The following is a 16,817-nucleotide window of genomic DNA, read 5'->3' as shown; positions in this document are numbered from 1 at the left end:
TTCAGATAAAACATTGGTGTTGGAAGACAGGGCCCAAGCCCACACGTCCAATGAAGACTCACATATCCAAGTGTACTAGAAGATGGGCCCAAGCCCATAAGATCATAGAAAATCCAAGCATCTATGATATATTGAAGACGGGTTCAAGGCCCATAGATCAAGGAGAAGGCCCATAGGCCCTGATGACAAGATGGTAAATAATGGGTCATCTCATAGAGATGGCATTGATATAATTAAGTTAAAGTTTTAGGTTTAAATCCCTAAACCCTAAACCCTAAGTTCAGGGGTATTATTATAATATAATAGTTTTATTAATATATAAATAGAGCTTTAGGGGGAGGGTTGTAATCAATTCCATAACCCTTCTTCCTCCTATTTTCTCCCAATGGGTTTTTTTCCCTTTTTCTCCATGAGCTAAATTCATAGAGTCCTGAAAATCAACATGGTATCATAGCTTTGATTTTTAAGACTCAGTATGGTTTTTTCAAGATTCAGAAATAGAGTATTTTTCTTTTCTCATAATGTTATTTTTAGTTAGTGAAATTCGTGGTTTATTTTAATGGTATGTTTTTTCTTTCTTCAGTTTATTTGTCTGCTAGAATAGGGAATTTTACCAAAATACCGGTTTGAAATAACTTATTTATGAAAATAACGAAGACCTCAAATTATTTACAAAACTACCGAACTTTGACCGGTCTACTGTATATGTGGACAGTCAAAGGCGACACGTAAGCTTTGACTGCTTACGCGTCGCCCCGTCATCAAATCAGTACTATAGATGAACATAGAGGTTGGCATGTCGTTATTATTGACACGTCATCTGCCACGTCATTACATGATAAAATTTTGAATAAATTTAAAAAAATAAAAATTCAAATACATTTTTTATAACCTTATATCTAAAATAAAAAATTATTAAAATTTTAATAAACAATTAAAAAATAACTCTTACTTATTTAACACCATTTAATATCAATTAAAATATTTATTAATTAAAAAAATTATCGTTATACTTTTTATTACTTTATATTTTTAAAAATAAAATAAAATAAGTAAAATATTAGATTTAAAATATTTATAAAGAAAAAATAATCTTACTCTTAAGTCTTACCCACATATTATCGATTTAAAATATTTTAAATTTAAAAAATATACAAAAAGGTATTTTAGAGTTTATAAATACAATTTATTTGTATACTTTTTATCACCTTATTTAAAAATAATAATATATACAAATTTAAATATTTATAAATATAAAAAATTACCTCTTACCCATTTATTATGGATTTAAAATATTTATAAACTAAAAAATATACAAAAAAATTATTTTAGAGTTTAAAAATACAATTTATTTGTATACTTTTATCACTTATTTAAAAAATAATAATATTTAGAAATTTAAAATATTTATAAATAGAAAAGATCTAGCTCTTACCCATTTATTATGGATTTAAAATATTTATAAATTTAAAAAATCTTACTCTTAAGTTTTACCCATATATTATCGATTTAAAATATTTATAAACTAAAAAAATATAAAAAAATATTTTAGAGTTTAAAAATAAAATTTATTTCTATAATTTTATCACCTTAATATTTTTTTTAAATTTAAAATATTTATAAATAGAAAAATCTAACTCTTATTACTTTGGATTTAAAATATTTAAAAATAAAAAACATACAAAAAATATATTTTAGAGTTTAAAAATAAAATTAATTTGTATACTTGTTATGACCTTATTTTATTAATAATAAATTATTAAAAAGTACATTAGTTAATTTAAAATCTTACAACACCTTTTATTATTAATTTAAAATATATATTAACTAAAAAAATATGAATATTTAAAAATATGATTGAAACATTGAAGCAAAAAATGTTAAATTGTGGTCAAGTTACAAGAGAAAGTAAATATTATACAATGACATCAAAGAGATCGTTAATGGGAGCCATGGCGTCCCGACATATTTGACATAGCTTCAAAAGATTGAAATTACATTTCTTGAACCAAGTTATAATAGCACACCCAATTTTTCTAACAACCTTCATAGAGGACGAACCAAATAGGCTCAAGCTGTAAAGCAAACCCAACATAAAATTTATTTAGCAAGATAAAATTATGCATTCAACAAGTTTAAAAGTTATCTCAAGTCTCAACAGCCAAAGGTACTCCTACCTCATTCATCATCATAATGCTCCTTTTCCTCATCATCAGAGTCATCCTTCTGCCAAGTAGTTTCATCAATAAGAGAAAAATTAAAATCTCCCTATAACTCTCATCTGATATCATTGCATGACTCCGTTCATAATCTACAAAGCCATTCTAGTCTGTCTCCGAGTCTATCCACCCATTACCAATCTGCACACAGTTTTCAATCTTTTTTTCTTAATTTGAAAGCTCTAAATATGATCAATGGAAAGTCGTATATTAATAAATAATTTTAAAAAATATCAAAGAATATTAAAATTCTCTTTCCACTCTTTTGTCTGATTATAACAAAGGGCCTTGCTTGAAATTTCTTCATTTAGATAAACGTATCGGTCTTTGTCGGAACAACGCTTCCTTCTCTGTTCTGAAAAAGGAAAAGCACATTGAGGCATGAAAGTGAGGGACGATGAAACTAGCGCGACTTCCATTACAAAAAAAGTTAAAGAGTTAGAGAGAGTACTCACCTTTTACAGTGTTATCGCAATGAAACTCATCGGCTCTAGTTCTGATGTTTAACCATTTTCTTAAGAGTTTTCGTCCATGATGACTGAAAAGGATCAAATTCAAGGGAACATACTTATATTTCCTACCAAACAAACAAAGTTGTGGAGTTTCTGAAATTCATTAAACTGAAAACACAAAGACAATTAATTACCTTCTGGTATCCACTTTGATTTGTTCTCATTTTTAACACTCAAAAAACACTAGCCAACATTTCCTGAAACAAGGCAAACCTTTCAAGCATTAAGACCACATTTCTTTACAAGCATTTCAAGAAGCAGTTTGACCTGATTTGAAATGACATTGGATGTAACTGTTTAGAAGTGAATTATCTCAAAAGTTGACAAGTTCTTACCTGCTGGACAAGTTCTACAAACAAATCCAGAGGACCCATCCAAGATTTTGATTGATTATTTCTAGATGGAGAGATCAAATCTTGAACCTACATGAAACGAGGAAAAATAAACCTTAATGCATTCAACTAAGTACTCTATATATTGAAATGAAACAAAAAAATACAAAGGAAACGATAGAATTATTACCAATCTTTACACGAATGGTGAATCATCAAGAAACTCAACCACTGACGTGCCCTCATCTTCAAACAAGGGTTACTAAATGGGCACTAACCACAACTTCCACTAAGAATGGCTATAAAATATAAAATTTTAACATGATTGATTAATACATATAAAATACCAAAATATAAACGGTAGTTATCAATAGTAATACTTAAATTTTATGAGTAATGAAAATGGAGTGTTTATCGGGGGGGGGGGGGGGGGGGGGGGGGGGTTCGACATTTTCTAGAATTATGCCCCGATTGTTTACATGTACCACAAAAATAGGTACCACGTTCTCCTTTATCCATTTCTGTATGTATACAAACTGAAAGTGGACGACCTGGTTGCTTCCTGGCAATTGGTGGAACAACTCGAACACCCGTATTAGGCCAATAGAGATTATCTTTATGAGGATAGAATCCAATTGCATATGTTCCTCTATATGTCTCTGTTGTATACCAACAACCACACAATTGATTGAAATCATAATTGATTTTTGCACACATTGCAATGGCATGGGTACAAGGAATTTGTTCCATTTGAAAATGGCTGCATGTACATGTCATATTCACCAAATCAACCTGATACAACCTTTCATCATCCATAGAAATTTCGTACATTTTATTCGCATACTTATGTACACGACATGCTCTTGCTTTATCCCTCTTATTTTTTAGAGAAACATCAACAGAGGGAGTACAAAACGATGTCATCTTTCTTGCAAATTCATGTCTTTCCACAAAATATTTATTCAATCTATGAAAAGTTACTGCCACCAATGCTTGAATTGGAAGCCTTCTAGCACCTCTTAGAACATTATTAAAGCTCTCAGACATATTGGTGGTCAACACACTAAAGCGAACATTGCCATCGTGTGCCAATGACCAAAACTCAGGTCTCAATTGTCCTTCTATCAATAATTGTTTCGCTCTCACACTTTGTTGCTCAATCAACTCCATCATACGATCAAATTCAATAATATTTGTCTTCCTTGCTGCATACCATATGAGAGCATTCAATGTATCATTTCTGAACGTCTTCTTGAAATTGGCAACTAAATGATGCACACAAAAAAGATGAAACATTCTGAAGGTAGAAATTTTCTCTGGACCGCCCTTAATAAACCCTTTTGATGATTTGAAATCAGAGTAAATGGTTTTTTTAATTTAATAACAAAATGATCTACACAAGCTAAAAACCATTCCCAACAGTCTTGATTTTCTGATTCAACAATAGCAAAAGCTAGAGGAAAAAGACCATTGTTCCCATCAAGAGGAGTAGCAATCAACAGACAATGAGGATACTTCCCATATAAATGTGTTCCATCAACACTAATAAGGGGTCTACAGTATTGGAATCCAGCATTGGATGGCCCAAATGCCCAAAAAACACACTTAAACATCCTTTCATGGCCAAATTCTTCACAACACAGTATAAATTCATTAGCTGGATTCACCTCTTTTATTGCATCTAAAAAACCGTGGCAAAGTGGCAAAAGATTATATGATTCATCCCAATCACCATAAGTTGCTTTTATAGCCTTGTATTTTGCTCTCCATGCTTTGGCATACCTAACAGAGATATGATACTTATCTTTCATGATCTGCTGTATATCATTAGGACTCAAAGTAAAATTCGTCCTCACTGTTGGCATAATGACTTTACAAATGAAAGATGATGTACACACTGGATTATCTTCACGAATACTACTATTAACACAAGTGTGATCTCCACCATACTTTCTTATCTTAAATTGATGAATCCTTTGATCACATGATGCAAAAACACTCCAAGGACATCCATCTTCACCACATTGAATTTTATAATCACAACTGCTAGACCTTAATGTCTTATACTTAACATGTCTTTCAATCGAGTATTTTTCAAAAAATCTACCATTTGGGACTTATCGTCAAATATTTGACCCACGCTGATATTATTTGATGTTGAGTCTAAAACATTTATTATTCTAGAATCATCTTTGATACATCTAGTATTAACCTTTCATGTATCTTCATATATATCTGGGTACCCAATTGAATCTGTTGTTTCAACTCTATTTCTATGAACCCCGGCTTCAAATATCTCATCCCCATCCCCTTCACTATCTTCTAAACCAATATCATAATCACTAAAACTATCACTATCATCATCATTAACCACCCTGAATAAACACAACAATAAACATAAAAATCCAAGTAGGGATAACATAAATATCACACATTTAACAACGAAATGGTAAAAAACTTACAAGGGACAAAACGTTCCACACTCAGATAGTGATGCAATAGACGAGGGATTCAAAAACCCCACTTCACGCCCTTGTGTATTAAACCTATATAGATAATAGTTTATACTTAAAAACAAGTCATGTAAACTTAACGATTCATATCATAAATATACGAACATAAATACTTACTCCTGTGTACGTGGTAATTCTTGTTCTTGGGGACGAGATGTTTCACCAATAAAGTTTCGATTCCTCGTACCTTCCCTTCCATGGGCCCTTTGTCTTAGGACCTTTTCTAAGAAAATCTCAACCATAGATCGATTACTTGAAGCCATCTCAAATAATTCAGTCAAATCATTATCATTTTCCACCTTTGAGATAACAAAAACCCCATCAGAAAATGGAATTTTGCCCTTAATAAACATTTCATGACTATCACCATCCCACCCCGTGAATCTGTACATCATTACTACGAATTAGCTAAACTTAGTTGAAACTGCAATCTTTTTCATTTGTGATTCACCTCCATCATAACTATCAAAATATCCAGACGTCTCCTTTAATTTTCCATTGTATCGACAGAAGAACCCAACAACTGACGCCATATTATCTATAAAAACTACATACATTAGTAAGAGTTTATTTATGCAAAAAATTATCTAAGTTTTAATTTTTATGATTAGACCTAACAATGCAAAAATACACCTAAGTCCAAATTCACCGAACACCCCTGGTAGAGCCCCATGTGACTTCGCAGTCACTACGAACCGTACCTCGTCAGGGTCGGACTTCATTGGCTAATGGACGCCCATGCAGGCAACTCAGCTTAGTTTGAACTGGACCCAACCTACTCTTAATCATATTCTCTACCCATCCCTAGGGATACCCATCCCTAGGGAAACTCAATAAAACATAGACAAAAAAAATACCATGTGGTGGTTATGTATAACACCCGAATCTCCTCACCACATGGAAAAATCATTCCATAACACTTCAAAATTATTCAACAATATTCTACAACATTTAAAAATTAATCGAACTAATTCGATAACAGATGAGTAGTCCTAACAATGTAAAAACACACCTAAGTCCAAATTCACCAAACACCCCTGGTAGAGCCCCATATGACTTCGCAGTCACTACGAACCGTACCTCGTCAGTGATGGGGGTCGGGCTTCGTTGGCTAATGGACGCCCATGCAGGCAACTCAGCCTAGTTTGAACTAGACCCAACCTACTCTTAATCAGATTCTCTACCCATCCCTAGGGACACATGGAAACTCAATAAAACATAGACAACCCACTTTCCATTACCCAACCTACTATTAATCAGAATTTGTACTCATCCTAGTAACTAGGGCAAACATAATAAAACAAAAAAAAAAAAAAAACCCATGTGGTGGATATTTATAACACCCAAAGCTCCTCACCACATGGAATGATTATTCCATGACACTTCAAATTTATTTAACAACAACTAACAACTAAAAATCCTGCAAATCTTATCTCAATAGAGTAAAGCGCAACTTCATAAATCAAAAAATTAAATGAAATTAACTTAAATTAAACTAGCAACTTCAGAAAATACAAAAAATTATACAGAAAATTCATAAACTAAAATTAAACTTTACAATAATTTTAATTTATCTGCAATTGACAGAAATTTCATTAATATAAAATCAGAAATTAAACAGTAAATCACAAAAAAATAAATACAGTAATTAAACACCTAAATTCAAATCAAAATTATAATTAAACACAATAATTAGATTCTATTAACAAATGCCCTAAAAAATCACCCTGCTAAATCGGCTTCTGAAATTCAAATTGGGGTTTGGAGGGTGAGTAGGACTTCGGTTTTGAGAGAAGGGGCAACGAGAGAGTGAAATAATAGGGTATTAAGAGAGGGGGTGCAGAGAGGAAATTATAGGGTTTAGTTTTGAGAGAGGGGGCGACAAAGAGATGAAATGATAGTTTTCGATTTTGAGAGAGGGGGCGACGAAGAGATGAAATGATAAGTTTTCGGTTTTAAGAAAGAGGCGGCGAGAGGATGAATAGAGGGGAACGAAGAAGAAGAATGAGAGTTTGGGTTGAGGTGAAGAGAGAGAGGTTGAGAGGGGGGTGTCGAGGGCGAGGCCGAGGCAGAGCAGCGGAAGCAGGGGAGTGGCCGAGGTCGAGCGGCGGCAGCAGGGGAGCGAGCGGCAACAGTGGAGGTGGTAGCATGGGAGAGAGCGGCAGGAGAGCAGCCGAGACAAGAGGCGAGGAGACAGATCGTGGGAGAGATTAGAATGAAAAACAAGTGAGGGCTGACGTGGTGGGTGCTTACGTGGCCCTTGATGACATGGCAAAAAGAAAGTAATATAAAATGATATGGTATGTTACGTTGTCAATAATGATGATGTGTCATTCTATATGTTTTCGTTCTGATGATGGGGTGACACGTAAGCAGTCAAAGCTTACATGTCGCCTTTGACTGTCCACATATACAGTGGACCGGTCAAAGTTCGGTAGTTTTGTAAATAATTCGAGATCTTCGTTATTTTCATAAATAAGTTGTTTCAAACCTGTATCTTGGTAAAATTCCCGCTAGAATATGATGAGATGGAGTTCTATTTTTTCTCTCATTAATATGCCGCTGGTATTGTTTGCTTCCCACCTCGATAAACTGCCTTACCCTTGGTATATAATCTGTTGTCTTCACTCTTGAACAAATCCATGGTGTCTTCCCGAGTAGTGTTTCTGTTGCTACTGGCTGTCGTCTTCGCTTTACTTCACCGCTCGTTTCGCTTAACTTCTCTGGCAGTGTCTGCGTCGCCCGCCACGACCACTCTTTTGGAAGCTTGCGCCGGAATTATTTCCGTTCTGGAGGAAATAATTCCATTGTGGAATTATTGTCGTTAAGTCAAGCTCTGTTTTGCCAAAGGTCACGTCGTCGTTACCGGAGACGATGACACCATGAACGGGAGAAGAAGCACCAGTCCAGCTTACCGTCCTCTATCGAAGGCTTCCCGTCACTGCTGATGCTGCTGCTGCCAATTTTTTTTGGAGGTCGAAGACGACGACAACTAGCGAAAAAAACTCCTCTCCCCGAGCTGCTTACTCCGTCCAGAATACTGTTTCTGGCGAGTTGTCTTCGTCACCAATTCCATCACAGCGTCGGCGTCCAGGAAGAAGATGTACTGGGAAAAATATTAACTTTTTATTGCTGGGAGACCATGACGGATGAACTTCATCCCTGTCAAAAATGTCAAAATTATTTGTGGTTGGGAGTCCATGACGGAGAAACTTCATCCCCATAGAAAATATCAAATTTAGTTGTGGTTGGGAGTCCGTGACGGAGGAACTTCATCCCCGTAAAAAATAACATTTTTTGTGGTTGGGAGTCCATGACAGAGAAACTTCATTCCCGTAAAAAAATATCAAAATTTGTTGTGGTTTGGAGTCCATGACGGAGGAACTTCATCCCTGTCAAAAATATCAAATTTTTTGTGGTTGTAAGTCCATGACTAAGGAACTTCATCCCCGTAAAAAATATTATATTTTTGTCGTTCGAAGTCCTTAACAGAGGAACTTATTATTATATTTATGGTACTTCCCCCTATTAATATCACATATTACTCTACCACTTGAGAGTCGTTGTCCTGTGGAGGGACACCGTGGTGGAGATGCACACTTCAGAGCAATGTCTTAGCGGCTAGGAGTGATTTACCCTCACTGATATTATACCAGATGGGGCTCATGAACGAGAGCACCAGCGTGAGGGGGAGTGTTGGAAGATGGAGGCATATTATACAAAAAATGATTTTATATATCATTTGCAGCAAGCTAGAAGTTCATGCTGTTCTCTCACCCCCAACTTGAGGGGGAGTGTTGGAAGACTGGGCCCAAGCCCACATGACCAAGGAAGATTCACATATCCAAGTGTATTAGAAGATGGGCCCAAGCCCATAAGATCAAGGAAGACTCATGCATCTAAGAGATATTGAAGATAGGCTCAAGGCCCACAAATCAAGGAGAAGGCCCATAGGCCCACATAAATTGATGGTAGGATGGTAAATAAAGGGTCATCTCATAGAGATGGCATTGATGTAATTAAGTTAAAGTTCTTGGGTTAAAACCCTAAACCCTAATTTCAAAGGTATTATTGTAATATAGTAGTTTTATTAATCTATAAATAGAGTTTCAAGGGAAGGGTTATAATCAATTCCATAACCCTTCTTCCTTTTATTTTCTCCCAATGGGTTTCTTTCCTTTTTTCTCTATGAGCTAAATTCATGGAATCCTAAAAATCAACAATTAGCAAGCACCCTGATGACGAAAATGTGTTCCAAGAAATTTATAGGCACCAAAGGTGTGCGTGAGCACATCGTGCAGATGTGGGACATTACCGCTAGACTGAAATTGTTGGAGATTGAGATGTCCGAGTCATTTCTGGTTTACTTTATCCTTTACTTGCTCTAGTATGAATACGGACCGTTCAAGATATCTTACAACACACATAGGGAGAAATGATCAATTAATGAACTTCTGACCATGTGTGTACAAGAGGAAGGGAGGTTGAATCAAGAAGGGATTGAAAGTTCAAATTTGACGACTCATGGCAAGAAACCATTTAAGAACGAGAAGAGAAAAGCCCCTCTTAATTAAGTTAATAAGGGAGATATCAAATGTTTCTTTTGTAAGAAGAAAGGACATAAAAGGAAGACTTGTCCCAAATCCAAGCATTGGCTTGGAAAGAAAGGTAATCTCATCTCTTTAGTGTGTTTTGAATATAATATGGTTAATATTTCTTATAACACTTGGTGGATTGATTCTAGTACTACAATCCATGTTGCTAACACCATGCATAGCTTCTTAAACCAACAAAAACCGACGAAAAGTTAATGTTCCAACTATTCAGGAAACAAGATGGGTTCATATGTGGGGGCAGTTGAGACCTATAGACTTGTCCTTAATTCTGGTTTTGTTTTAGACTTTGAAAATAACTTTTATGTTCCATCCTTTTCAAGAAACCTTATTTAAGTTTCTAGACTTTTATTTTGTGGTTTCAGTATCTTTTTCCTTACTAATTTCCTTCATTTGTAGAAAGACAATATTCTTGTTGGAAAAATTATTTTGGATGATGGTTATTTAAACTTCTTTTAAATTCTACCCTTAATTGTAGCCTTCTAATTGTGCATGGTACAAATGTTGGCATTAAACATGGTGTTATAAATGAGAAACCCTCTATGTTGTGGCATAGGAGATTAGGTAATATTTCCATTGTTAGAATTAAGAGATTAGTAAATGAAGGAGTCATTGAGGCTCTGGACTTTAGTGATTTTTGTACTTGTGTGGATTGTATTAAAAGAAAGCCCATCAAAACTCCGAAGTTAAGCACGCTTGGGCGAGAGTAGTACTAGGATGGGTGACCTCTTGGGAAGTCCTCATGTTGCACCCCTTTTTGCCCGTTGTTCCTCTGCCACCAACTAATTTCTCCCTAGTAATGTTGCGATTAGGGGCAGCAAAACATATTTGCATATATAGTTTGTTTTCTTTTTTAATAGTTCAAAATATTCGGGAAGAAGAGAAGAGGGGGAGAAAGTACGATTTTGTTTTATTTTCCTTTAATAATGCAGTTTGGTTCAATTTCGACACGGACGGTAAATGTTTTATTCTTTAATCGAATGACATATGGCTCCTTTTTAATATTTTACATCTCGATTTTTTATTAAGATTTTAATTTTTTATTTTATTTTTTGGAGGGAATGTGGAATAGACCAACAAAACCCGGGTGGAGAGGGAATCCAAGGAAGTGATTGGTAGGATGGAGAGGTGCGATCAATAAAATTGGGCACTTTGATAAATGTGGTAGAAAGAAAAAATTCTGAGTACGATAGGCAAGTAAAAACATTCTGCAATTTCAGTTAATGTAATAAAAATCAGTTTAGCTATTCTCTTTCTCGATTGAACTAACCCATCAGCTCAGAAAATAGCTTTCAGACACGAAGAAGATTGAATTTTGAGTATAGATGATGCTAATGCTAACATATTTCAAATCACCTTTATGCTCACTCTAGGAAAACAACACACAAAGTGATTGACTTCAATTCTAATAGTTTTTACAAGATGACCAAATGAGCTCCTCTAAAGATAAAATATAATTATCGAAATCTACATATGAGAGAGGGGGGGGGGGGGGGGGGGGGGGGGTCAAGTAGTCATTGGAGATGAACTTCAGCCGCATTATTCAGTTCATCTCCTTACGTCAGTGGAATACCATAGTTCAAGTCATCTAGATGACTAAGATGAATCCAAAAATCATTTCTATGGTTTAAGTTATGGAAACTGGTTTCCGCCTGTTTTTGCCAATCATGATCAACCAAACGCCGAGGGTTCGAACCCTCGTCGATTTTTTCCCCTCTCTCCCACACCCACTCTCTGGGTCTCTGCATTTTTTATTTTTTCGCCCTCTCTCCCGCACCCTTTCTCTCATCTCCCTACGGCCCTTGATCTCTCTTCTCCCTCTCTCTTCTCCACCATCTCTCTCCAGTCTCCGTCTCTTTGCGGCCTCACTATCCCTTATCCATTATATGTGATGGGGCATCCTTTAGCGGTGAAGGTGTAAACTAGGTACTTTGGGATATTTGTTTCTATTTATTTTCTTGTTTCCGGTAAAAACAACCATAATCACTCTTGCACTAGACCAATTCCTACATATATTTATTTCCTCTTTTCTATTTAGGCTGCTGGGCTTGTCTTTTGTGGGCACGAATTTGGTTGGCTGCCATGGAAGCTCTGATGTCAAAGGGGATGCGCTATGCTAAGGAGGTTTGGTCTTTCATGTAATGATTTTATCACTTCTTTTGTGTAAGGACTTTAACTCAAAATCTTGTGGTTTTTGGTGATTTTATCTGGTTGGTGCATTCTAGGCTCTTCTTTCTGGGTTTTTTGCTCGAGGTTTATCATCCATAATGCATTGTGATGAGTTCAAAGAACTCTTTCCAAGATCAACAAAAGTCAAGTGTCTTGCTGATGCTGGGATGTTCCTTGATGCGTATGGCTTGCTATTTTCTGCTCTTTTTCTTGTATTATTGTCATCATGAGTGGAATCAAGGGTCATGGATCTTGCTTTGTTCTAAAGGTTTTTATCTCGATCAAATAATAGGCAAGCATGAAATTATGTCAAGGCTATTGATTCTGTGCTTGCTTCTTGCTAACTGCAAATACTTCAGGATCATCATAAATGAGCACAATAATTGAGAATTGATATGCATAGACTCTTTCTTGCCATCCTTTTGTACATCGCATAAGGATCCAACTTCTGTAAATGCATCCTTCCTTTTTATTCTCTATTTTACTCTCACATACAAATATATAAACTGGAGAATGATGTATGTGGTTCCAACTTTGTTGCAGTGTTTCTTCCCTGAATATTTTGTGGCTAATATTAAGACCCCACTTTTTCTTTTGAATGCTGCATATGAAGTTTGGCAGGTAAAATTTTGTAGATTCTGAATGATCCTTAACTGATTATGTCTGCTTATGTTTTGAATTGTTTCTTATTCATTTTTTTTTGTTTTTTTTTCTAGTACAAGCTAGTTTGTGTCCACCATCAGCTGATCCGCATGGTGAATTGCATACTTGCAAGTTAAAATTATGAAAGGTGCACACCAGGACAAATCAGATTCTTCCAGAGTACTTCTCTTTCACTGTTATTCACCTTTGTACTTTAGTGTCATTTATGTCAATAATTGGCCTCGAAATACCTTTGAAGCTTTGGTGTTATCTTCTTCAACAGATTTTAGGAATAAAATGCTTTCAGCTATTAAAGGGTTCTCAATGTCCAAGCAAAATGGGTTGTTCATAAATTCATGTTTCGCCCATTGCCAATCAGAGAGGCAGGACACATGGTTTGCCAACAATTCACCTGTCATCAAGAACAAAGTATTAGGATTGTCTCTCCCTCCCTCTGGCAAACTTAGAGCTGAGCCGAACGCCTAAAATCGCTCGGGTAGGAGGTTTCGCCAAAGTGTCTGTACTGTCACACGGTCCGTACAGGCGCAACCCCACCGCGCGCCAGGACCCTTCCTGGGGGCGCCCGCGCGCCTGGCGCCTGCGTCTGGTGGCGAGCGCGCGTCTGGCGCCTTGCCCCCCGCGCGCGTGTGCCTGGCGCCTGGGCGCCTCTGAAGGGCGAATACCGGTAGGGTCTAACCATAATCGCCTCTGATCCGGCTTCGAAACAAATCTCATGGTCATAGGACCTCAATGGGAAAAGCCCAACTGGCTCCCAAAAGGCATTGGTGAACTCCTCTAGTATCTTGTTCATGTGGCGGCTTGAAGGTTGATGATTGTGTAATAGGTGGACAAGGGGCCCGCCGGAAGCATGACTGCCCCTTAACAGTACTGGTTGGCCTTCAGACACAAAGCTCATTGTTAACACCGAGAAGTCCCACAAAATGGGGCCTAAAGTTTGCAACCACTTTACCCCGAGCACCATATCAAATTCGGCAAGAGGGATGACAAAAAATGTAGTTGTAAAGGGAGTGTTACCAATGGAAAAGTGTACGTCCTAGTTGACCCCATTGCTCGGAACTTTCTCACCTTTGGCAACTGAAACTATAGCAATGGGGTGACATTGGATCCCAAGTCGAAGGTGTTTCACCACAGTCATGCTGAGGATGTTATGTGTGCTGCCCGAGTCCACTAATCCCACCAGTTCCTAGTCAGTAACCTTGGCTCTGACTTGCATGGTGTTGGCCAACTTCTTTCTGATAATGGAATGTAAGGAAATTTCTGGTTAGGCCTCCTCTGGAGTATCTACTGGTGGTTCCTCTTCCTCGGCCCATGCTTCCAATTCTAACCAAAACAATCATTTACATAGGTGGCCCGCTCGGTAAGGTTCGTCACAATTATAGCAGAGGTTCTTCGTTCGTCTATCAACCATTTTCATCCCTGTTGATTTTCTATTATATGGGGGTGGGGGGTTGTTGCTTTTAGGGGATGCTACCACAGGATGTCCAGGCATAGATTTGGGTGGTGGCACTAGAGGCCCTGTCACCGGAGGCAAATAAGTCATCCCCTCTTACCACCCGGGGGCACTCGTAATCCTTCCTGTCTAGCCCCTCCTCTTATTTTGAATCTGCTATTTTCTTTCCATTGCCTGAGCTAAATTCATCGCTCGCTCCAAATCAGTAAGTGCATGGAGTTCCACCTCCAATTTCAACGAATCGATAGGCCCTACTGTGAATAGATTTATATGTTAGTCTCTTCAAACTAGGTGGCTGGCTCGAGCTAATTTTTCATGAAATTGAGTCAGGTATGCTTCCATCGAACCGATCTATCGTAAAAAGACCAAGTCCCCCAAAGGGTTGCTATAAGATGGCAATCCGAACCGTATCATGCATAGCTCTTTAAATTCTTCCCAATAGATGACCAGGCGGCCCAATTCCACTTGATGGAACCAGAGTTGAGCTTCATCCAGCAAGTGGAAGGCAGCTAAACTCACCTCGTCCATGTCAGATGTGCCTTGGTCGGTAAAAAAAAATTTGCATCTGTGTAGCCAAATTAATGGGTCGACTGACCCGGTGTAGGTGGGAAAATCAATTTTTGTGTACCTGGGTACTGACCCTCCACCATGTGCCGGAAGACCATTGCGTCCAGAATGTTATTCTCCCCCTCTACTGTAAGGGTGTTCTTCCATCCTTCGTATAGTGTCTAGTGGTCGGTTTAATCCCACCACAATCTCAGAAACTCTGCTTGTGATTTGTTCCATCATCTCTGCTATTCGAGCTTCATTTTCTGTCCGCAATTCTCTGATAAGGTTTTTTAGCCCTTCATTGTGGGACGGGTCCCCCATGTTACCCTGCTCTGATACCAAGATGTTAGGGTCCCGAGTCATGGATCGCGTAACACGGTGAGGGACGGATCCAATGCTGTGAAGGAGTGGGCCCATACATCTGGACTGATCTGGACAGCAGTAGTGACTGTGAGGAGTGGGTCCACAGATCTGGACTGGTCTGGCCCACAGATCTGGAGTGATCTGAACAATAGTGACTGTGAGGGAGTGGGCCCACAGATCTGGGTAGGTTGGGACAGCAGCTTACTGTTGTTGCCTAATGAAAAGAGAATTTCATTTATCGTCGATAGGGAAGATGCATCTCGCAGGAGGTTAGCCAGATCGGATTGCTACCTCCCTGCCGTCACAGGGGGACTGGAAATCCACTGTGGTCGTGCTCGGTGGCTGGACTGCACAGGGCCACCGGTGGCTCAACGTCTCAACAGAGCTTTGCTGGTCTGGCGGAAATCCGACAGCACCTCCTTGCTGTCGTCGTGCTCAGGGGCCTCCTCTACACACGAACTACACTTCTACCCTGATGTAGGAAGCTACCTACCGGCTTCTCTCCGACCACCTCAGCAGTAGCTCCCCGAGGTGTTGCTTCGTCTTCCCCGTGCCTGGTTTCTGCCATGAAACACCACGAACAGCAGCAGCTAGAGAAGCTTCGGCTGCTGTTCAGTGCTTCGATCTGTAGAAAACGGTATGATTTAACAACAATAGGGGAGGATTAGGGGGCATAACTAGAGCTCAAGGGGAACTCCAACCCTGAGCTCTAGAAGGAGACATCAGATCTTGTTTGGAGATAAAATGAGTTTTGACATTTCATTTCCATCTCTGCCTTACAAATATTTCACGCCAACATGAGTTTAGGGTGAAAATTACAAAAATGCCCCTGAGACATATTTAAACAGAAATAGCATAAAAACATAAATGTAATTAAAAGATTCGGTACTGTTAAGTACCTAGCCAATACTACCCAAAAGACCAGCCTGTTAGGAGCGAAAGACATATGTACTTAACTCAGGACCATAATATCACACCCCACCTTCGCGAGCCGACAACCACAGCGGCTCACTCTAGCGACGACCTACTCTAGCGACGGCCCACTCTAGCAACACTGGCCGGACCCAGGTTAAGTTCCTATGGCCTAAATGTAATTTTAATCTGGCCTCTAGGTCGCCCTCTCTGCTTAGGTTGCCCCCTCCGCTAGGTCGCCCCCTCCGGGATTCGAACTCACGACCTGGGAGCCCGCTCTGATACCAAATATTAAGCACCTAGCAAATACTACCCAAAAGACTAGCCTGCTAGGAGCGAAAGACATAGGTACTTAACCCAGGACCATAACAAGTACCCAGTGGCTCACCCACGGTGCCGGTGCCGCTGAGTTATATGGCGCTATTGAGTTCATAACACATTGTACCCTCACTTTTCTGTGCATAAACTGCTGCTCTAGGATCTCTCTACATATCGTCTTCAACTCCACAAGCAGTCGTGGCA

General features: G+C 38.2%; 1 protein-coding gene and 1 pseudogene across 1 annotated transcript; one reads left to right on the top strand and one right to left on the bottom strand.

The window, feature by feature from the left end:
- Positions 1-2,178: 2,178 nt before the first annotated feature.
- LOC137963282 (uncharacterized) lies at positions 2,179-4,928 on the bottom strand. The gene is made up of 4 exons (XM_068810428.1): positions 4,484-4,928; positions 3,847-4,328; positions 3,067-3,153; positions 2,179-2,226 (listed from the first exon to the last, which is right to left on the bottom strand). The coding sequence occupies exons 1-4, from the start codon at positions 4,926-4,928 to the stop codon at positions 2,179-2,181; spliced, it is 1,062 nt and encodes a 353-aa protein (XP_068666529.1).
- A 4,895-nt stretch (positions 4,929-9,823) lies between these two features.
- LOC137963281 (pectin acetylesterase 12-like) lies at positions 9,824-13,486 on the top strand (annotated as a pseudogene).
- Positions 13,487-16,817: the final 3,331 nt, after the last annotated feature.

This window comes from Aristolochia californica, unplaced genomic scaffold, assembly GCF_029961685.1.
Source record: "Aristolochia californica isolate CCGP_79_NKW_82.1479 unplaced genomic scaffold, dmAriCali1.0.hap1 SCAF_4, whole genome shotgun sequence".
Taxonomy (NCBI): Eukaryota; Viridiplantae; Streptophyta; class Magnoliopsida; order Piperales; family Aristolochiaceae; genus Aristolochia; species Aristolochia californica.
This window is presented reverse-complemented; position numbering and strand designations above follow the sequence as displayed.